This window comes from Podarcis pityusensis (genome assembly GCF_964106645.2).
Source record: "Podarcis pityusensis genome assembly, chromosome: 13".
In the NCBI taxonomy this organism is placed as follows: domain Eukaryota; kingdom Metazoa; phylum Chordata; class Lepidosauria; order Squamata; family Lacertidae; genus Podarcis; species Podarcis pityusensis.
The window spans coordinates 38,273,186-38,290,552 of NC_138038.1; the positions used below are offsets into that span (position 1 = coordinate 38,273,186).

Here is a 17,367-nt window from a genome sequence, read left to right on the forward strand (position 1 = left end):
GTAATAGTTGGGAGGGCTGGCTCTTTTCAGGGTAGGAAGCAGTGGGTTTTGTTTTAATGGTACGTACTATATAAATAACAAAAACCAGTTTCAGACTAAAATGACTGACACAGCTTCTGCCAAAAAACAAACAAACAACCACTGCCATCCTGAACCAGAGCACATATATGTTCCCACTATTTGTAGTAGGTTATTTTTTGTAGTTTTGCAGGTGTACTGGGAATTCTGTAGATTCTTCACAAAATGACAGTGTATAGCATAGAGCTAGCGTGTAAAAGCCACAGTACATAAACACGGAGAGACTGAAAGGACAGGTACTTGGAAAGAGACGAAGGAGTTAATTTTCACATAGTGAGGCACTGGTAGATGTCCAGTGAAATCCACACTCTCACATACACTCATTGCAGGGACAGGGAGATGCTTAAAATGCAGGCATGCAGGCATCCACCTGTTAATATCACACATTTGTATGCACAGCCACCAAACAAATACCAAAAGGGCAGCAGCCTCATGTGCAGAGAGTAATCCACACCACCTCTCTCATGCAGCTACAAAGGCAGGCAGGTGCTCAATTTACACACATCAACAAGGAAACACTCGGCAACATACACAAATAGTTTTGAAGACGTGTACTAGCTGCCAACGTACTCCCAAACACTTGCTCTCTAGCATCCCCTGAAGGAAGTGTAGAGAGAGTGCATTCAGGAACATGATGAGAAAACAAGCATGACCCAGTATTTATGGGAGCCTCCAGTAGGGGGGTAATGGCCAATCCTCTTACTCATTTCCAGTCAAAACTCCTTATTCCCACTTCTGCTCTATGCAACAGAACCAGAAGGCTACAGCAAACACAAAACTTTAATTAGCTCTCTCCAAACAGCAGGCAACACTCAGGATAAAGACGTGAATCGTGGCTTGTTGAACACACCAGTTTCTGCCTCTTGACAACAAATGTCTTCCAAGGCAAAATACATGTGAGCTTTCAGACTGCTTCCACAACACTTAAAAACATGACGCCTGCTTTCGGCCTCATGCTTCCACTCTAAAGTGGACAATGTTATCAAAGGTTTTTGCCCTTGCAGGGTTATTCAGCAATCACACCCACCTCCAAACAATGCCTGAGAAAACATAAAAATCCCATTTGGATCATTTGGGCATCGAGTCAAGTGGTGAGGTAGTGAGGCATTCAGTCACTATGCCATTGCTGGCTCATGAATAACCTCAATTCATTGGCTGTTCCTGGGTCATCAATAAGACTAAAAGTCCATGGACCTTGATTCAATACTGGAACTCCAGAGAACGTTGCAGCTTCAAGAAGGAGGCTTTTATAGTGAACACTCCTTGGATTTTCCAGCAGAAGAAGTGTGCAAAACAAGGCCAGAATCCAGCCTTGCCAGAGTGCTCACTCGACACCCACAGCTGCTCGAGGGCCCCTTAGATTTTGCTCACAGTGTGGGCCTGCCTTCAGGTAAGGTACCATTAACTATGAGAGAAAAGTCCAGCAGGGGAGACAAGTGGAAGCCTCAGCAGCACAGTAACCCTCATTCCTGGCTGCCAACCTTAACTGCTCTGAAAAGGCACCTCAAATTTGACCTCGCAGCAAGGCTTCTGACATGGTGCACATCAGGCCACAGCTTATAGCAGTCTTCTGCCGCTCCCACTGATGCCGAGAGAGGTTCTCCAGGGAGGCTCTCATCAATCTATGCGATGTTGTCGTACACACGGACAACATCCAGGTTGTCCCGCAGAGCCTCCAGCAGCCGCGACGCCTGATCCATCTCCTCGTCCGATAACTGGGTGCTGACGGTCGGGATGAACTCGAGGCCGGCAGAGACAGAACACAGGCCCAGCGAGTCGAGCTTTTCACGGACCTGGCGCAATGTTGGCACAGCACAAACGAACTGGGCAGAAGGGGGCAAAAGAAGAAAGGCATTCAGCCACAAACGCTTTGCAGACTCAAACACGGTAGTGCAGCTACATGAGAAACCTGCCTCTCACCTTCAGAAGCATCTTCTCGTTCTCATCTTCCTCCTCTTGGACATCTTCCGCTCCAGCCTCGATAGCCAGCTCCAGGGCCTGGTCCAAGGTGACGGCGCTGCCGGACCGGTTCTCGCTGCTCACCGTGACAACGCCCTTCTTCTCAAAGTTATGCTGGGCCCCGTCGACAAGTTGTCCCCTGCAGGGAACACAAAGTGGGGGGCAGCAATCCGCCCACCCCCAGCACAGACATTAAGTGATAGTGAACCACAAGATCTAAAAATATAAGAAGACGTTCAAAACTAGAAGCAGTGTGGGAATACGGTTTGCTAAGAGGCTGCATGTAGAACTCATGCCTGACGTGCAGGCCTCAGTCCTGTATCATACACACATTATTTAACCACGTTCTTCCCAGAGAAATCAGGTTCCTACGGTCCCACCTCCAACTTACTAGAGTACATTCCTCTCCTCCCAGAGAGAAACTAAAAAACCCCAACCAAAGCACCCCTTATTGCAGGCTTCCCCAACCCAGAGACTTCCAAGTACTTTGGACTACAACTCCCATAAGCCCCAGCCAAAGCAGTCATGCTGGCTGGCAGCAGATGGTAACTGGAGTTCAAAATGTCTCAAGGGCATCAGGTTGGGCAAGGCTGGCATTTTGACACACTCTGAATGCCAGCTCCTATAAGCCCCAGCCAAAGGTCACAGATGAGAGTTGTGGTCCAACAACAGGAGGAGACCCATGGTTTCCCCAGCCACTCTGGGCGGTTGCCAACAGAATATTAAAAGCACAACAGAAATCAAACATTAAAAATTTCCCTAAACAGGGCTGCCTTCAGATGTCTTCTGTAGTTGTTTATTTCCTTGACATCTGGTGGGAGGGCGTTCCACAGGGTGGGTGCCACTACCAAGAAGGCCCTCTGCCTGGTTCCCTGCAGCTTCACATCTTGCAGTGAGGGAACTGCCGGAAGGCCCTCGGAGCTGGACCTCAGTGTCCAAGCTGAACGATGTGGGTGGAGGCTCTCCTTCAGGTATACTGGGTTGAGGCTGTTTAGGGCTTCTCCCAGTCACCAGTCTAGCTGCCACATTCTGGATTAGGTGCAGTTTCCGGGTCACCTTCAAAGGTAGCCCCACGTACAGCGCATTGCAGTAATCCAAGCGGAAGATAACCAGAGCGTGCAACACTCGGGCAAGACAGTCTGCGGGTAGGTAGGGTCTCAGCCGGCATACCAGATGGAGCTGGTAGACAGCTGCCCTGGGCACAGAATCTTCCTCACGTTCCCCATCATGTAGAGATGAGGTGGGGAGAGCAAGGATGTGTTGTCCCCACCGCCTCTGTCTTGCCCCTGATATCCCAGCCCCACAAGCATTGGAGTTGAATGTTTGCAGCTCCAACACTGAAATGCATGGGGAATCTGCCTGAGTCAAAGAGCCGTTGGAGGTTCAGCCCCAACAAGTAATAGGGTGGGACGGTGGGGAACACGGAGGAGAAGGAGCAGCCAACATCTGCTGTCTACCATCGCCATATGATGGGGAATGCTTGAACTTCTCCAGTCCAAGGGAATCCAGAAAAGCCGCACTGTGACCATCGGGAAGCAAATAATCCAGAACCCTCTCCTCCAACCCAATAAGACCCTCTCAACCAATGCAAGCCAGATGTGGTCCCCACCCCCAGCTGACCACTTCACCCCCACACTAACCCATGTTTGTTCAGAAGATGCCGGATTTCATTGAAGGACCTTTTCGTATTGTCCGTCAGCATCTCAATTAGTAGGGTGCAGCCGCCAGGGCCTCGCACCCCATACAGCAGGTAGGACGATTTGATTTTTTCCTACCAAAAGAGAAAAGTTCAAAAGAACAGTAAGTTGTATCTTGAGGGACAGACACACACACACCCAGATGATGGGAGTTGTAGTTCAGCGCCATGTGGAGAATCAAAAGGTTTTCCACTACTACTACTACCAATTTAAGTTTTGGGCAAGGGTGGCTTGGGGACACAAAGGACGGCGAGTGACACAGACCAATCAACCCCTTTCCAGTCACTACCATTTCCTTGTTACCCCACCAGACACACACACACACACACACACACACAACTTTCTCCTCTCACACAAAAGAGGTGGCAGCATCCGCATCTGCACCCTGGCTCCAAACAGCTCAGAAACATACCCCGCGGGTGAGTGCTCCTTCGATGGAGGCCTTGGGCATGCTCTTGCTGCGGCACTGCTCAATAACATTGGCGAGATTCGTGTTCAGTTCCGGGTTGGGTCCGCCTTCTGGCAAAGACAATGCAGGAAGACAGAAGGTTACCTTTAAACGAATGGTTTATCATAAAGCGTTGTCTCGCTTCGCAGAATGATGGGAGCACAAGATGGTCTTTGCCTTAAAGTGTTTACAATCAAAAATTCAGCGTAATGAAGAAACCCCATGGACAGAATAATTGCCACACACAGGAAGAACAAGGATATAGTTTGAGTGCCTCACTTGTAGTTCTAGAAATCATTTAATGTGTCAACACGAATAGAAGTTATTAACATTGCAGCTGTTGTATAAGGGATTATTATTTTGACTGGAATGTAATTGAAATCAATAAGATTTTGGAATGCAGAAATAAAGAAAATCATCAAACCATCAAATCTAGCATGTGGGCGGCCACTTAAATTATGTAATTCGGTATTTGAATGATTGGTATTATAATTTGGTATTGTTATAATGAGGCTATTATTGGACTGTAACTGAAAAATTATAAAAATAATTATCAAAAAAAGAAAAAGAAAACTCAGCATAATGGAGGGGAATGTAGCCTAGTGCATTCTTGGGAGCTGTGGAACAGGAACTGCGGGGATGGCCACTGACCAGATTTGCTGCTCCAATTATGTGGGCAAGTATGGGTTTCGCCCATGCTTGCCAGAGACTGGTGGCACACTTGCCACGCAGCAAGTGGAAACATGGGAGCCTAGCTGTGCACTAGGAATCTCGTCTTCCATCGCAGAATAGCAACAGAAATCCTGCCGCTGTACCTCTTATAGCCAATCGGATCAACATGCTAAGCTTCTGGAAGACACGGGCCCGAGCTTCATCCTTCGGACCCTTAATGTTTTTGACCTTGGACCATTTATTGTGTCCGGCGAAGGCAGCACAGGAGGCGTGGACAGCGCGATGCGGGTGGTCCAGTAACATCAGAAGGCGTGGCCGGAAGAGGACACTCATCCTCACAAGACTGGAGCCTACAGACATGGCTTGGATGGGACGGAAGAGGTTCCTTCTTGACGTTCAATCTTGGAAACAAATGGGAGGGGGGAATGACTGTTGTGATATGGAAATGCAGAGCACTGGAATTGCAGTTTTGAAAATGGCTCATTTTGAGGCTGGTAAATAAGAATCCTATCCAAAAAAACCCACAATCCATCAATATAATCTACTGGAACATTGCTGAATTGCTACGGTAAATTCTGGAACCCACTCGAAAATCTTGAAATAAATGGGAACTGGTCCCTAAGGATCTAGAGCAGGGCCAGGATAGAGAGGGGTGTGTGAGTGTGTGCCAAGTTATTAAGCCTGTTGTACAAAGGAACCATTTATTTTCATTGCTCCACACCCTTTTGCCTCTGGTCCTGAGAAGACTGCCCACAAGGAAATGTGGCCCTCAATCTGAAAAAGGTTCCCCACCTGTGATTTAATGAGACAGGAAGCTACTCAAAGGAGAATAAAAACACAAAGATCAGCCTTATGGATGGGGGCAAGAACCTCCGTCATATGGAAAAGGAGAAGCGGCTTTACACGACAAGACGTATGCAGAGAGTTCACCGGCTCCCAACAGAACTCAGCAAACGCACCTGGGGTCCAAAATGTAGGAAAGCCATCAAAAGAGTGCTGGTTTATAACTTTCTCCTATTGAGTGTTTTTAGCTTTCCTTTCCCCACTATTCACACTTTATTTTCCTCCAGATTGTTCAGCACAGGGTACTGGAGTAAACATTCACAGAATTCCGCAGCGAAAAGTGGCCAGTGCAGAAGGTTAAACGTGTTAAGGTTACGAGCCTCTTGAAAAGGGCAGACACAAAAATCACACGCATCCATCTTTTATCGGGAATTATCGACGATCTCTGGTTCTACACTCGCAGGCACAAAATGCAGATTGCAATTAATTCAATTCATAAGCATTTGCACCGAAAGACAGAAGGAGGAGTGGGATCTAAGCTAGATTGTGACTAGTAGTCTAGTGTGTCATAAGAACTAATCTGCGATTTACTGCTGGTGAACCCAGGAGTTCTGGCTTCCATCATGTACTACAGTACTGTATATTTAACCCAAGAAAGCCCCCCACCATTTCCTCTTCCACGCGAGGATCCCAACTTACAGAGAAATAGCTGCAGCAGCGTCATGGAACTCCCCGGCATTCTTCCTGCAATAGCTCCGCCCACAGAGAGGCGGTACCTGAAATTAACTCTTTCCTCCCAAGCCCCATGGTGGGTAAACGATTCCTGTACTAGATGACCCTCATGGTCCCTTCACACTCTACGATTCTCTAGGAGTCTATCCTCCCTCAGGCGTGCCTTTATCAGATATTTATTTTTAAATTAGTCATGCAAAGTCTAAAGGTGTGGATAATAATCTCATGTCTAGTTTGGCCTCAAGGCACTTGGGAGTCTGGAAAAAACTGAAATGTGTGTGTGTGTGTGTGTGTCCCCATTACTGGCAAGTATCATTTCTTAAATGGGCTGGTGGAATGTGAAAGTTGTTTGGGACAACCAGTACACATTGTTATGGGTTTGGTGACAAGAAGCCCAAGAGGGAGAAATGATATTCAGTTGACATTTAAAGACGAACCAAGCTAATTTGCACTTTCAAAAATAATACATGAACCAAAACACAGCCATTCTTCAAAATTTGGACTTCTCTGCAGTGCATTTATCCAGCCAAGCGTCTGTACGGAAATGCAAAAACTAGGATAAACTGTGAGTAAAAATGCATTTAACTGTGAAAATGACATACTGTACAAAAATGCATTCCAGGAGTATACACTATACAGAAGTGTGGTGTCCAGATCAAGCGAAGTAGTAGTACAACTCTATTCTGACTTGGTCAGACTGCATCTGGAATACTGTGTCCAATTCTGGGCACCACAATTTAAGAAGGATATTGACAAGCTGGAACGTGTGCAGAGGAGGGCAACCAAGGTGGTCAAGGGTCTGGAAACTAAGCCTTATGAGGAGCGCTTGAAAGAGTTGGGTATGTTTAGCCTGGAAAAGAGGTGACTGAGAGCATACATGATAGTCATCTTCAGATATCCTAAGGGCTGTCACATGGAGGAGGGAGCATGCTTGTTTTCTCCTCCTCTGGACCAATGGCTTTCAGTTGCAAGAAAGGAGATTCCAACTAAACCAGGCTTCCTCAACCTCGACCCTCCAGATGCTTTGAGACTACAATTCCCAGCATCCCTGACCACTGGTCCTGCTAGCTAGGGATCATGGGAGTTGTAGGCCAAAAACTTCTGGAGGGCCAAGGTTGAGGAAGCCTGGACTAAACATTCAGAAAAGCTTTCTGACAGTAAGAGCTGTTTGACAGTGGAACAGACTCCCACGAGAGATGGTGGACTCTCCTTCCTTGGAGGTTTTTAAGCAGAGGTTGGATGGCCACATGTCATGGATGCTTTAGCTGAGATCCCTGCATTGCAGGGGGTTGGACTAGATGACCCTCGGGGTCCCTTCCAACTCCACGATTCCATTTGGGAATATTGCTTTACCAAAACGTGCAGGTGAGGCAAAATTGCGCATAGGAATGCTTGCGTTATTAGGAAGATTTCACCCGAAGAATGCTGATGAATTTTCATAAAGACTTTAAACAAACAAACCTGCATGTGGAAATGTGGAGAGCTGAACTTCAGGACGGAAAGCGAGAAACTGAGAGTACCCAAAACGGACACGACTCGCCTATCCTTAGCCAAGTCAACTTCAGCACAGAAGCTTATTAGCCGTATGCGGAAATACTCGAAGGGTTAAAAAATCAAACACAAAAGCCCTGAGCCTAGAGAGGCTCCGAGACACCCGAAGAAGGGGATGCAAAATGCTACGGCACTTTCCCGTTCCGCCCGAAGTGGGGAAGGAACTGAAAGTGGCTTTGGGTCCCCCTCGCGCGCCGCCCCCGCCCCCGCCCCTGTCAGAGCAGCAGCAGCAGCAAAGCCAGAGAGGCTGCGCAGTGCGAGCCTCCAGATGTGGGTGGAGAGAAGCTGCCAGGAGGGACGCAAAAGGTAGGAAGAGAATCATTTCCTCCCTCCGAGGGCCACGTGGTCCCCCTTCTGCTCCAGAGTTTTCTGCTCCCTGGATCGGGGGGGGGCGGGGAGCGGACGGTGGGGGTTGGGGGGTTGGGGTCACACCTGGACTAGGGCTGCCTGCTTGCCCTTGCAAATGCACGCATACACTCTCTTCCTTGCTGTCTTGAAAGATGACCCGACACGCGTTTGTACACTCCCTTTTCGTAGATCCAGCTTGGAGTGTATACCTATAGCTATATATGCTCATAGGCGCGCGCGCGCACACACACGTAGATATACATATATATAGACAGTATGCACGCACACACGCACACAGCAGAATGAGGTGGGATCGTTTCCTGGCACGGTCCGTCGAGATTTCGCTGTACTACGAAGGACTGTCGGTGGAGCGTGCCCTTTTTTTAAACTTGCACGTTGAGTCAAGGGCACCTGCTCCCTGCAGATCAAGAAATCGAAGCATCTTCGTTTGTTTGTTTTTAGCCTAGCTCACTCTGTCTCGGTTGTACTAGGTTTTTTTTACTGTAGGAAGTTTCTGACATAACGGGACAGCGGAACGTATGAGTCCCCACTCGGGTACCAAAGATTGAAGTGGTACAGTCCTCCTGCATATGTGGGTCAGGCCCTGACTGCCTTAGAGAAAAAGGTGAGGCAGCAGTGCCTTGACCCACGGGGTTGGGAGGTGGACCTATCACCAGGTTGGCCACTGTGGGAACAGGATGCAGAACTAGATGGGACATTGGCCTGATCCAGGAAGGCCCTTCTTGTGTTCTTATCCAATTCCAGCTCCTCTCAGAACAGCATCCCAACATTGTATACATTATGTCGGATCTGACTTTTCTTTCTTTTCTGTAGAAGTGTTTATCCATTTTCACTTCTTTTTTCATTTTCTTGTTCCCTACCACTATAGAATTTTGCATGTTTATCGGTTTATAGATAATCAAAATCAATCAATCAACAAACAGCCCTTCCACCTGGCTGCATTGAAAGCAAAAGATAAAATAGTTAGGCCCACTTCATCAGTCTTGAGTCTGTGACTAAGTGCAACTTGGTAGTAGCTATTATTTATTTTATTTATTGTATTTATATCCTGCCTTTTTCTCCAAGGATCTGTACATGGTGGCATACATGGTTCTTCCCTTCCTCAGTCTCCCCTGTGAGGCGGGTTAGGCTGAGAGGCACTGACTGGCTCAAGGTCACCCAGTGAGCTTCATGACTGAGTGAGAGGATTTGAACTCTGGCCTCCGAAGTCCTAGTCAGACACTCCAGCCACTACACCACACTGGACTAAGCACATAAAAGCATAAAGCATTCTTCTATATGGCTTCCATCTCATTTAAATGCTCTTATCAAGTGACAGTACATGGACAGTGATTGTGTCTGCACCAGAGGCCAAGATGGCTGACCACCATATATATTAACTAGCAAGTGTTGTTGGAAGGGCAAACAGGGTTATCAACTTGTATTTTACTTTCTCTGAGGGATCTTGTGTTATTATCAGTCATCACTGTATCTCCATGCCAGGGATTGTGGTCCCCTCCCCTTCATTGTGCACCTGGGGACTGGAATATTAGGCAGGGGGAGAATAAAAATGGAACAATCTTCAGATGAGCAGTCCTGGGCTAAGAGTGTTCCATTTTTCATGACAGGACAATGCCTTCACTGCCTTACCACAGATTATTCTAACCACAGGCCAAGTCAAGAGATTGAGAGGCCTTTCTCCTCAGCGTGAGAAACTGAAACCGAGAGAAAGCGGTGGCTGCATCAGTCCCTTGAGAAGCAAAGAAGCCAGACTTCAACACCCACTCCCAAAATGGCGGCTCCCCAAGGAGAAATGGCAGACCTGGGACTCCCATTGCCGGTTCGAGTCAAAATGGAGGCTCAGAGCCAAGCAGCGAGCGCTTCACCAGAAGGAAATGGTAAATTCCCCAGCATAAGCCCTTGTGGCGCTGCCGAGGAGCTAGCAAGAGGAGCATCTGTGCCCAAGGTGAAGAAGGAGCTGGCAGAGGAGCCGCCTCAGAGCTGGGATTGCCAATGGCAGCGGGTGTTGGAGGTGGTGCCCACTCCAGTGGCGGCCTCAGTGCGGGACAACCCACAGTTGCCTCCTCTGTCCCAGGGGGGCAACACTGAGGCCTACCTGGCCACCTTTGAGCGAGTGGCCGATGCTTCTCAGTGGCCTAGAGAGGAGTGGGTAACTCGGCTTGTGCCCGTCCTCAGTGGCCAAGCCCAGCAGGCCTATTTTGGTTTGGATGCGAAAGACAAAGGCGACTATGGGAAGGTGAAGGTGGCCATTTTGAGGCTGGACAGCTACATGGCCACAGAGGCCCATCGCCAAGGCTTTCGGCACTTCTGTTACCAGGATGCCGAGGGGCCACGAGGAACGTGCCAGCAGCTCCAGGAGCTTTGCCACCGTTGGCTGAGGCCCGAGAGCCAGACCAAGGAGCAGATCTTGGACCTGCTGATCTTGGAGCAGTTCCTTGTCATCCTGCCGCAGGAAATGCAAGACTGGATCAGGGAACGTGGGCCTGAGACCTGCGACCGGGCCGTGGCTCTGGCTGAGGAGTTTTTGCAGGAGCAGCAGGAGACTGAGAGATGGGCCCAACAGGTATGGGACATAATTGGCCCTGGTCTTTTCTGGGGGTGCTGAGAGGGTTTCATGGGTTTGCAAACAGGAAATTGAATTCTGTCTAGCAGAAAGGGTGGGGACATATCGCTAGGGGTATAATCAGCAAGAACAGTGTGAAAAATTGACGCAAGGGTGCAAGTCATCTTGAGAACTGTCCTGGCAGATTCCATCTTTCCCTGAATACAGTGGAACCTCAGTTGTCCATAATCCGTTCTGGAAGACTGTTTGACTTCCGAAACGTTCGACAACTGAGGCGCAATGGGCTGTCAGCAAAATCCATTGGAGAAAATGGAAAAACGCCCCTTGAAAGCCGTTTGACTTCTGAGGTGCATTCGGAAACAAAAGCATTCACTTTCGGGTTGTCGGCCTTCGAAAGCTGAAACATTAGACTTCCAAAGCATTCAACAACTGAGGTTCCACTGTATATGTACTGGGGGAAAAGTACCTACAAACTATCGAGTAACAGCAGATATTGAAAATTTTGCCTCTAAAAGCAGCGTAGATTGTATGTGTTGGATGCACAGGAGACCAATTAAAAATCCGTTGTAGCCCCATGTGGCCAACACAAAGTGGGCTGTGGTTTCATCTGAAAGTGGGAAGGTTATTGCTCACCACAGAATTGGGGCGGGGGGGGGGGGCTTGTCAACGTATACTAGCTGTGGTGATTGCATCACACGCTGCCAGCCTCTTGAGGCACAGAGACGGCAGTTCTTTTCTGGTTTCATTCCTACAAGGCTGTGTTTCTGCTCTGATTGAGAAAGCTCTGTGTAATCTGTATGCACCCTGGCTGCTAGCACTTATCTATTCACATCCTTCAGATGGTATTATATTATTGTTATTGTTATTATATATCCTTCCTTTCTCCCAGAACCATACATTGCGGTCACTGTCAACATTTGTATGGGGAATCTCGTCACTTGGCCACGGGGAGTCTTGACCACACTTTCATTTTTCTTCTGGCAAAACATTTCATTTCAAACCCACACAATTGAAACTTATCTTTGTGCACCCATAATGGCTGGAAACCTGACTTGTTGAATACAGAAACTGAGCTTCTATGGGTGCCACACGGCATCAGTTTCTGCACAATCTAATTTCGCCCCCCCCCCATTTTATTTATTTATTAACATTCTTATATTTCATCGGTAAACATTGTCATATTACATTACAGGACTTACTATAATATAATTTCCAACATGTATACAAAAATTATATACAGATTTTATATACCTAAAAAGAAAATGAAACAAACAAAAAAAGAAAGAACAAAGAAAAAAACAAAAAAAAATTTCCAAAAATCATATACATACCAACACACTAGACTTCCTGTCTTTCCCGTTGTATATTCCTTTTTTACAAATGAATGTACTCTTATTATTATATATTTCTTTACATATTATCTAATACATTCCTATGTCAATATGTGCTCTTAGTCTTATTTCTCAACTCAGTCTCACTCCAACGTCAATCAAATGCCAGCATAGATAGTGAACCTTTACTGTATTTTTGAACATATGTTTTATATCTATCCCACTTTTCCATAAATTTCTGTTTTGAATTGCCTCTTAGGGTATTTGTTAACTGTGGCATTTCAGCAAATTCTTGTAGCTTGTAATGCCAGTCCGTTATTGCCGGGGCTTCTTGTTCTGCGCAACCTAAATTCAACCGTTTCCCGTTCTGTTCCTTTCAGATAACGGTGCCGATTGAGATGGTTATTGTAAACTCCCCCATTGTAGACCTGTCGGACTCGACACAGAGACATCTTCGCAGGGAAACCAAACCAGCTGACGAGGATAACAGCTTGCAAGGTAATTGCAACAGGGAAGTTGCAGAAGGATGGCTTTTCCATTTTTGTAGGGTTAGGTTTCTGCGATACAGCGCCCTTTAACAAATTGCAGTTCCCAGGAGCTCTGCTTGCCCTCCTTTCTTGTTACCGGAGATGCCCAGGACTGAGCCCACGATTGCCGGCATACAGAGCATGGCATCTTGGTGCCTCCAACCCAAACGCCCCTCTCTCTTTTCTCCCAACAGAAAGCTACTTTGCAAGCAGAACTGTGGCCAAGGAGCTACACCAGCCTGCAGTGGAGGAGCCGGGAAGGAGAGCTCCGGGAGGATTCGGGGAGGCTGTTTTCCCCAGAGGAGACCCTAGAAGGCCGCACGGGAGCGAGCGCGGCGTGGGGCTGCAGCAGAAGGGGGGCTGCCTTTCGGTCCGGGTCATCAAGGACAGGGGGCTCAGAGGAGTCCTCGCCGACCCGGAAGCAAAGCGCCACCTGTGCAAGGAGTGCGGGAAGAGGTTCCGCAAGAGGTGGGACCTCATTCGGCACGAGAGGATCCACACGGGCGAGAAGCCCTACCAGTGCCCGGAATGCGGGAACAGCTTCAACAGGAACACGACCCTCACGAAGCACCTCCTCGTCCACTCGGGGGAGAAGCCCCACCAGTGCGCTTACTGCGGGAAGAGATTCACGCGGAGGTCGCACGTCGTGAACCACCAGAGGCGCCATTCGTGGTAGGAGCTGCCTTCCGTTCCTCTCCTCTGCCGACTCTGGCTTGCCCATTAGCCGCATCTTGTGAGGGTGGGGGGTGTGCCAGTAGAAAGGAAGCATTTGTTGTTGTTTTTATACCACCCTTTATCTGTAGATCACAGGGCAGTTCACAACATAAAAGTACAATATAAAAAACACAAAATACAACAGCCCAATAATCCCCCCCACCCACAATGCCAAAGGCATTGATGTCAATCAGCCAAAGACCTGGTGGAAGAGGAATGTTTTTGCCTGGCACCTAAAGGTGTACGGTGGTACCTCGGGTTACAGATGCTTCACGTTACAGACTCCGCTAACCCAGAAATAGTACCTCAAGTTAAGAACTTTGCTTCAGGATGAGAACAGAAATCGTGTGGCAGCGGTGGTGCGGCGGCAGTGGGAGGCCCCATTAGCTAAAGTGGTGCTTCAGGTTAAGAACAGTTTCAGGTTAAGAACGGACCTCCAGAACGAATTAAGTTCTTAACCCGAGGTACCACTGTATAATGAAGGCACCAGCCGAACCTCCCTGGTGAAAGCATCGCACAAATGTGGGGCCACTGCAGAAAAGACCGGTTCTCATGTTGCCACCCTCCAGACTTTTATGGAGGAGATACACGAAAAAGGGCCTCAGAAGATGATTTCAGGGTCCTAGTAGGATCATATGGAGAGAGGCAGTCCTTGAGGCATTGTGGTCCTGAGCCGCATGAAGAGGGTGGACTGAGAAACCTGTTTTGACTGTTGGTTGTTAGGCGACCCCTGTTCCCCTCACAGAGCTGCAATTCCCAGAGTGGCGTAACAGTTGCTTCCTCTTCCCAGGGAGTGTTGGGAATTGTAGTCCCGTGAGAGGAGCAGGCCTCATCTAACAACTCTAAGAAAACCCTTTTAAAAACTACAGTTCCCAGGTTTCATTTGGGCAAGCCATGTTACTTTACTGGCATGATACTGCTTTCAATTGATAGTGCAGATAGAGCCTATGTTCAGCTGTGTGTATGTGCTTGTTTACATGTGGGCGAACATTCAAGCAAGCCACCCCTCCCTTTGTATTCTGAAGTGGTGCAACCCAGGAGCATCGGTTCCATAATTTCTGCGTTCAAACTCAGCCTGAATTAGGGATAGCTCAGTCGGTAGAGCATGAGGCTCTTTATCTCAGGGTTGTGGGTTCGGGTCCCACGTTGGGCAAAAGATTCCTGCATTGCAGGCTTGACCCTTGTGGTCCCTTTCAATTCTATGCTTCTATGTATTTATCCCACCTTTCCTCCAAGGAGCTCAATGGGAAATACATAGCCCTCCCCATCTCCATTTTTTCCTCACAACAACCTTGCGAGGTAGGTTAGGCCCTAAACGGCCTCGGTCCAGTATACATGAAGGAGCATCTCCACCCCCATCGTTCTGCCCGGACACTGAGGTCCAGCGCCGAGGGCCTTCTGGTGGTTCCCTCGCTGCAAGAAGCCAAGTTACAGGGAACCAGGCAGAGGGCCTTCTTGGTAGTGGCCCCCGCCCTGTGGAATGCCCTCCCCCCCAGATGTCAAAGAGAAGAACAAATACCAGACTTTTAGAAGACATCTGAAGGCAGACCTGTTTAGGGAAGCTTTTAATGTTTAACAGACCACTGTATTTTAATACTTTGTTGGAAGCCGCCCAGGGTGGCTGGGGAGACCCAGCCAAATGGGCGGGGTATAAATAAATGGTTGTTATATGGGCTGAGTAAGTGACTGGCCCAAGGTCACCCAGGGAGCTTCATGGCTGAGTGGGGATTTGAACCCTGGTCTCTCAGGTCCTAGTCTGACCCCAACCACCACACTGCATTGGCTGTCATTATGAACCAAATTGACAAGAAAACAAGGGCTGAATTTCTGGTTTCTTAAGATAACACACCTTCTCCTTTTGTTGCAGCCAAGGAAGGTCTTGACGAAGTTCCTGCTGTCTCCTGTTGGTGCGACAGATTTGAGCAGAGAGCAAAGGAATTTACTCCTGTATCCAGAGGCGAAGAGGCTGCAGCCGGGTGTTTGCGCTGGGAGGCTCAGAAGGCAGGCTATGCTGTTGGCAGAGGGGTGGCTTCTAGAGCTTTTGTTGCTTGTGTGCATCTCGAATCTGATGATCAAAGGATGTCTGAGGGCAAGCAGCTTCCAGGGGGTGGGGAGGGGTGGGGGAGAAGGGTCTGTACTATCTGTTCTGTCATTTGGCAAAGTCGTGAAACTGGGGGAGCATCTTAAGAGAAAGGAAAACTATCCATTGTCATTCGGATCCAGAAAGGCAGCCCTGGGTCAGGTTTCATCTATTTATTTAACGTTATCATGGGATCACTTGCTGGAGCTGGAGGTAGAATATGTATCAGGACATGGGCAGGATTCTGAGCGCAAGCCAGCAGGTGCCACTGGGAGGACTGCAAATTTTGAGCGTCTCACTCAACGTTTTTGTATCCAAGCAAGCTTTGGCAAGTCAGAAGTACACTTTCAGCACTTTGCTGTACCCATGCCTGAAACTGACCGTTTGCATCGTGGCAACAGCCCAAAGCTGGAAGGCACAGAAGGGAAGAGTGCTTTTGCAGGTTTCCCACGTGCATCTGGGTGGCCACTGTGAGAACAGGATGAGAGATTGGTCGTTGGCCTGATTTAGTAGGCGCTTGTTTTGTTCTTAAGCATTTAAAAGGCAAAATATGCTCCAGGAGCAGAGGAGCATGCTGGACTCACAAAAATGATGCCTGCAATGGAGCCCGGGGGGGGGGGGGAAATAGGGTACAGCCTAACTCGTGTATAAACTCCAGGCCTTGAGCTGGAAATAGGATTGCCAACTGACCAAGAAAAGCACCGGCCAAATGTGCTCTTCTGCCTTTATTAGTGGCTCTACGTGCATAAAATCAACCAGTTTCTCAGCATGGGGATAACACTACCAGTTGTGAATATCTACACATCATGCTGCTGTTAAAGGCTTATAAGTGCAGCGGCTGGTTGAAAATTTGGCAGCCCAGGTTGGAAAGGGAGGGCTGGATGGGGAAATAGGAAATGTCCCAGCCTCCCATTCTGGGCAATGGCTCTTGTTGCTGAACGCTTTACAGGGCCCTGCTGTGATTCCTTGGCACAGCTTACTACTTATTGCAGGATAGTGATTGTGCCCCTACAGGTTGAGTAATGCACGGTGTAACTGACTTGGCTGTCGGTGGTATATTTTAACTTTTAACTCTCTAGAAATGGAAAATCAACAGCGCTTCTATTTATTTAATAATTTATTCCCCAGTTTCCCAAAATGTGGTACAAAAACCACTTACAAAAAAAATTCAAACATTAAAAAACCAAGACATCGGTTCTAATAAAACCTGGCAACAGTTGCTGTTGTTCCCTAAGCAGGATGCCTCTTGCTATTCAAGGCTCTCATAGTCCTGTTCTATCAATGGTTGCGATTCCTAAAAGAGCAGAGCAGAAGCACACAGATTATTATTTTTTAATATGTTGTTTACGGCGGGGGAGAAACTGAGCTTTCCTAAGTGCAATCTTGGATCTTTTGTTTAAAAAAGCACAAAATAGACGCAGGCTTAAGCATTTGCAGATCTGTTCACATGGTCATTATGGGTAATTAAGGGTTTTTAAGTTTGTTGGGGGGCTCATTTGTATATGCTCTTGGTTCCCCATATGGGCTTTATTTTAGTCTCTTTAAGATCGAGAACTGGGAGAAGATCACATTTTAATGGAAGACCTACTTGTTCTGAAAACACAAAGCCCATGACTTAGTGCAGACATGCAAACACATAGATGTCCAGACCAAAGCCACAGCTCTCCTCCCTGGTCATGCCAACTGCTGGGGCTAAGCCCTGGTTTGGCTTAGCATTAACATGTGAACTGGGCCTCTATAAAGCAGCTTTCAAGAATTAGTAAATATACCCTCGACATGAGAAGTCTCTGGCTGAACTTTCATTTCATTCACTTAGTGGCTTTAGGCGTGCCACTATTCACTGAGTCCTCTCCTTTGCAGTAT

General features: G+C 47.9%; 2 protein-coding genes across 5 annotated transcripts; one reads left to right on the top strand and one right to left on the bottom strand.

Moving 5' to 3' along the window:
• Positions 1–840: 840 nt before the first annotated feature.
• Positions 841–7,976, bottom strand: TACO1 (translational activator of cytochrome c oxidase I). Of its 3 annotated transcripts, none has more exons than XM_080976403.1 (6): positions 7,831–7,976; positions 4,998–5,255; positions 4,147–4,253; positions 3,678–3,808; positions 1,999–2,176; positions 841–1,901 (listed from the first exon to the last, which is right to left on the bottom strand). In XM_080976403.1, the coding sequence occupies exons 2-6, from the start codon at positions 5,212–5,214 to the stop codon at positions 1,701–1,703; spliced, it is 834 nt and encodes a 277-aa protein (XP_080832529.1). In that variant the 5' UTR covers positions 5,215–5,255; positions 7,831–7,976; the 3' UTR covers positions 841–1,700. The 3 variants fall into 3 exon arrangements, with proteins under 3 accessions (XP_080832529.1, XP_080832530.1, XP_080832531.1); XM_080976404.1 differs by lacking the exon at positions 7,831–7,976 and adding an exon at positions 6,337–6,459; XM_080976405.1 differs by lacking the exon at positions 7,831–7,976 and adding an exon at positions 5,814–6,289.
• A 125-nt stretch (positions 7,977–8,101) lies between these two features.
• Positions 8,102–16,940, top strand: LOC308460263 (zinc finger and SCAN domain-containing protein 12-like). Of its 2 annotated transcripts, none has more exons than XM_080976389.1 (5): positions 8,102–8,226; positions 9,940–10,852; positions 12,564–12,681; positions 12,905–13,382; positions 15,292–16,940. In XM_080976389.1, the coding sequence occupies exons 2-5, from the start codon at positions 10,061–10,063 to the stop codon at positions 15,305–15,307; spliced, it is 1,404 nt and encodes a 467-aa protein (XP_080832515.1). In that variant the 5' UTR covers positions 8,102–8,226; positions 9,940–10,060; the 3' UTR covers positions 15,308–16,940. The 2 variants fall into 2 exon arrangements, with proteins under 2 accessions (XP_080832515.1, XP_080832514.1); XM_080976388.1 differs by having other exon boundaries at positions 8,149–8,226; positions 9,897–10,852.
• Positions 16,941–17,367: the final 427 nt, after the last annotated feature.

Bases quoted from the DNA above. Each gene is read 5' to 3' on its own strand.
- TACO1 (XM_080976403.1), bottom strand. From the start codon at position 5,214: ATGTCTGTAGGCTCCAGTCTTGTGAGGATGAGTGTCCTCTTCCGGCCA. The intron at 3,809-4,146 runs GTATGTTTCTGA...CTCTTTTGGTAG, and splicing joins AAGGAGCACTCACCCGCGGG to GAAAAAATCAAATCGTCCTA. The intron at 2,177-3,677 runs GTTAGTGTGGGG...TGTTCCCTGCAG, and splicing joins CATCTTCTGAACAAACATGG to GGGACAACTTGTCGACGGGG.
- LOC308460263 (XM_080976389.1), top strand. From the start codon at position 10,061: ATGGCGGCTCCCCAAGGAGAAATGGCAGACCTGGGACTCCCATTGCCG. The intron at 10,853-12,563 runs GTATGGGACATA...TGTTCCTTTCAG, and splicing joins CTGAGAGATGGGCCCAACAG to ATAACGGTGCCGATTGAGAT. The intron at 12,682-12,904 runs GTAATTGCAACA...TTCTCCCAACAG, and splicing joins CGAGGATAACAGCTTGCAAG to AAAGCTACTTTGCAAGCAGA.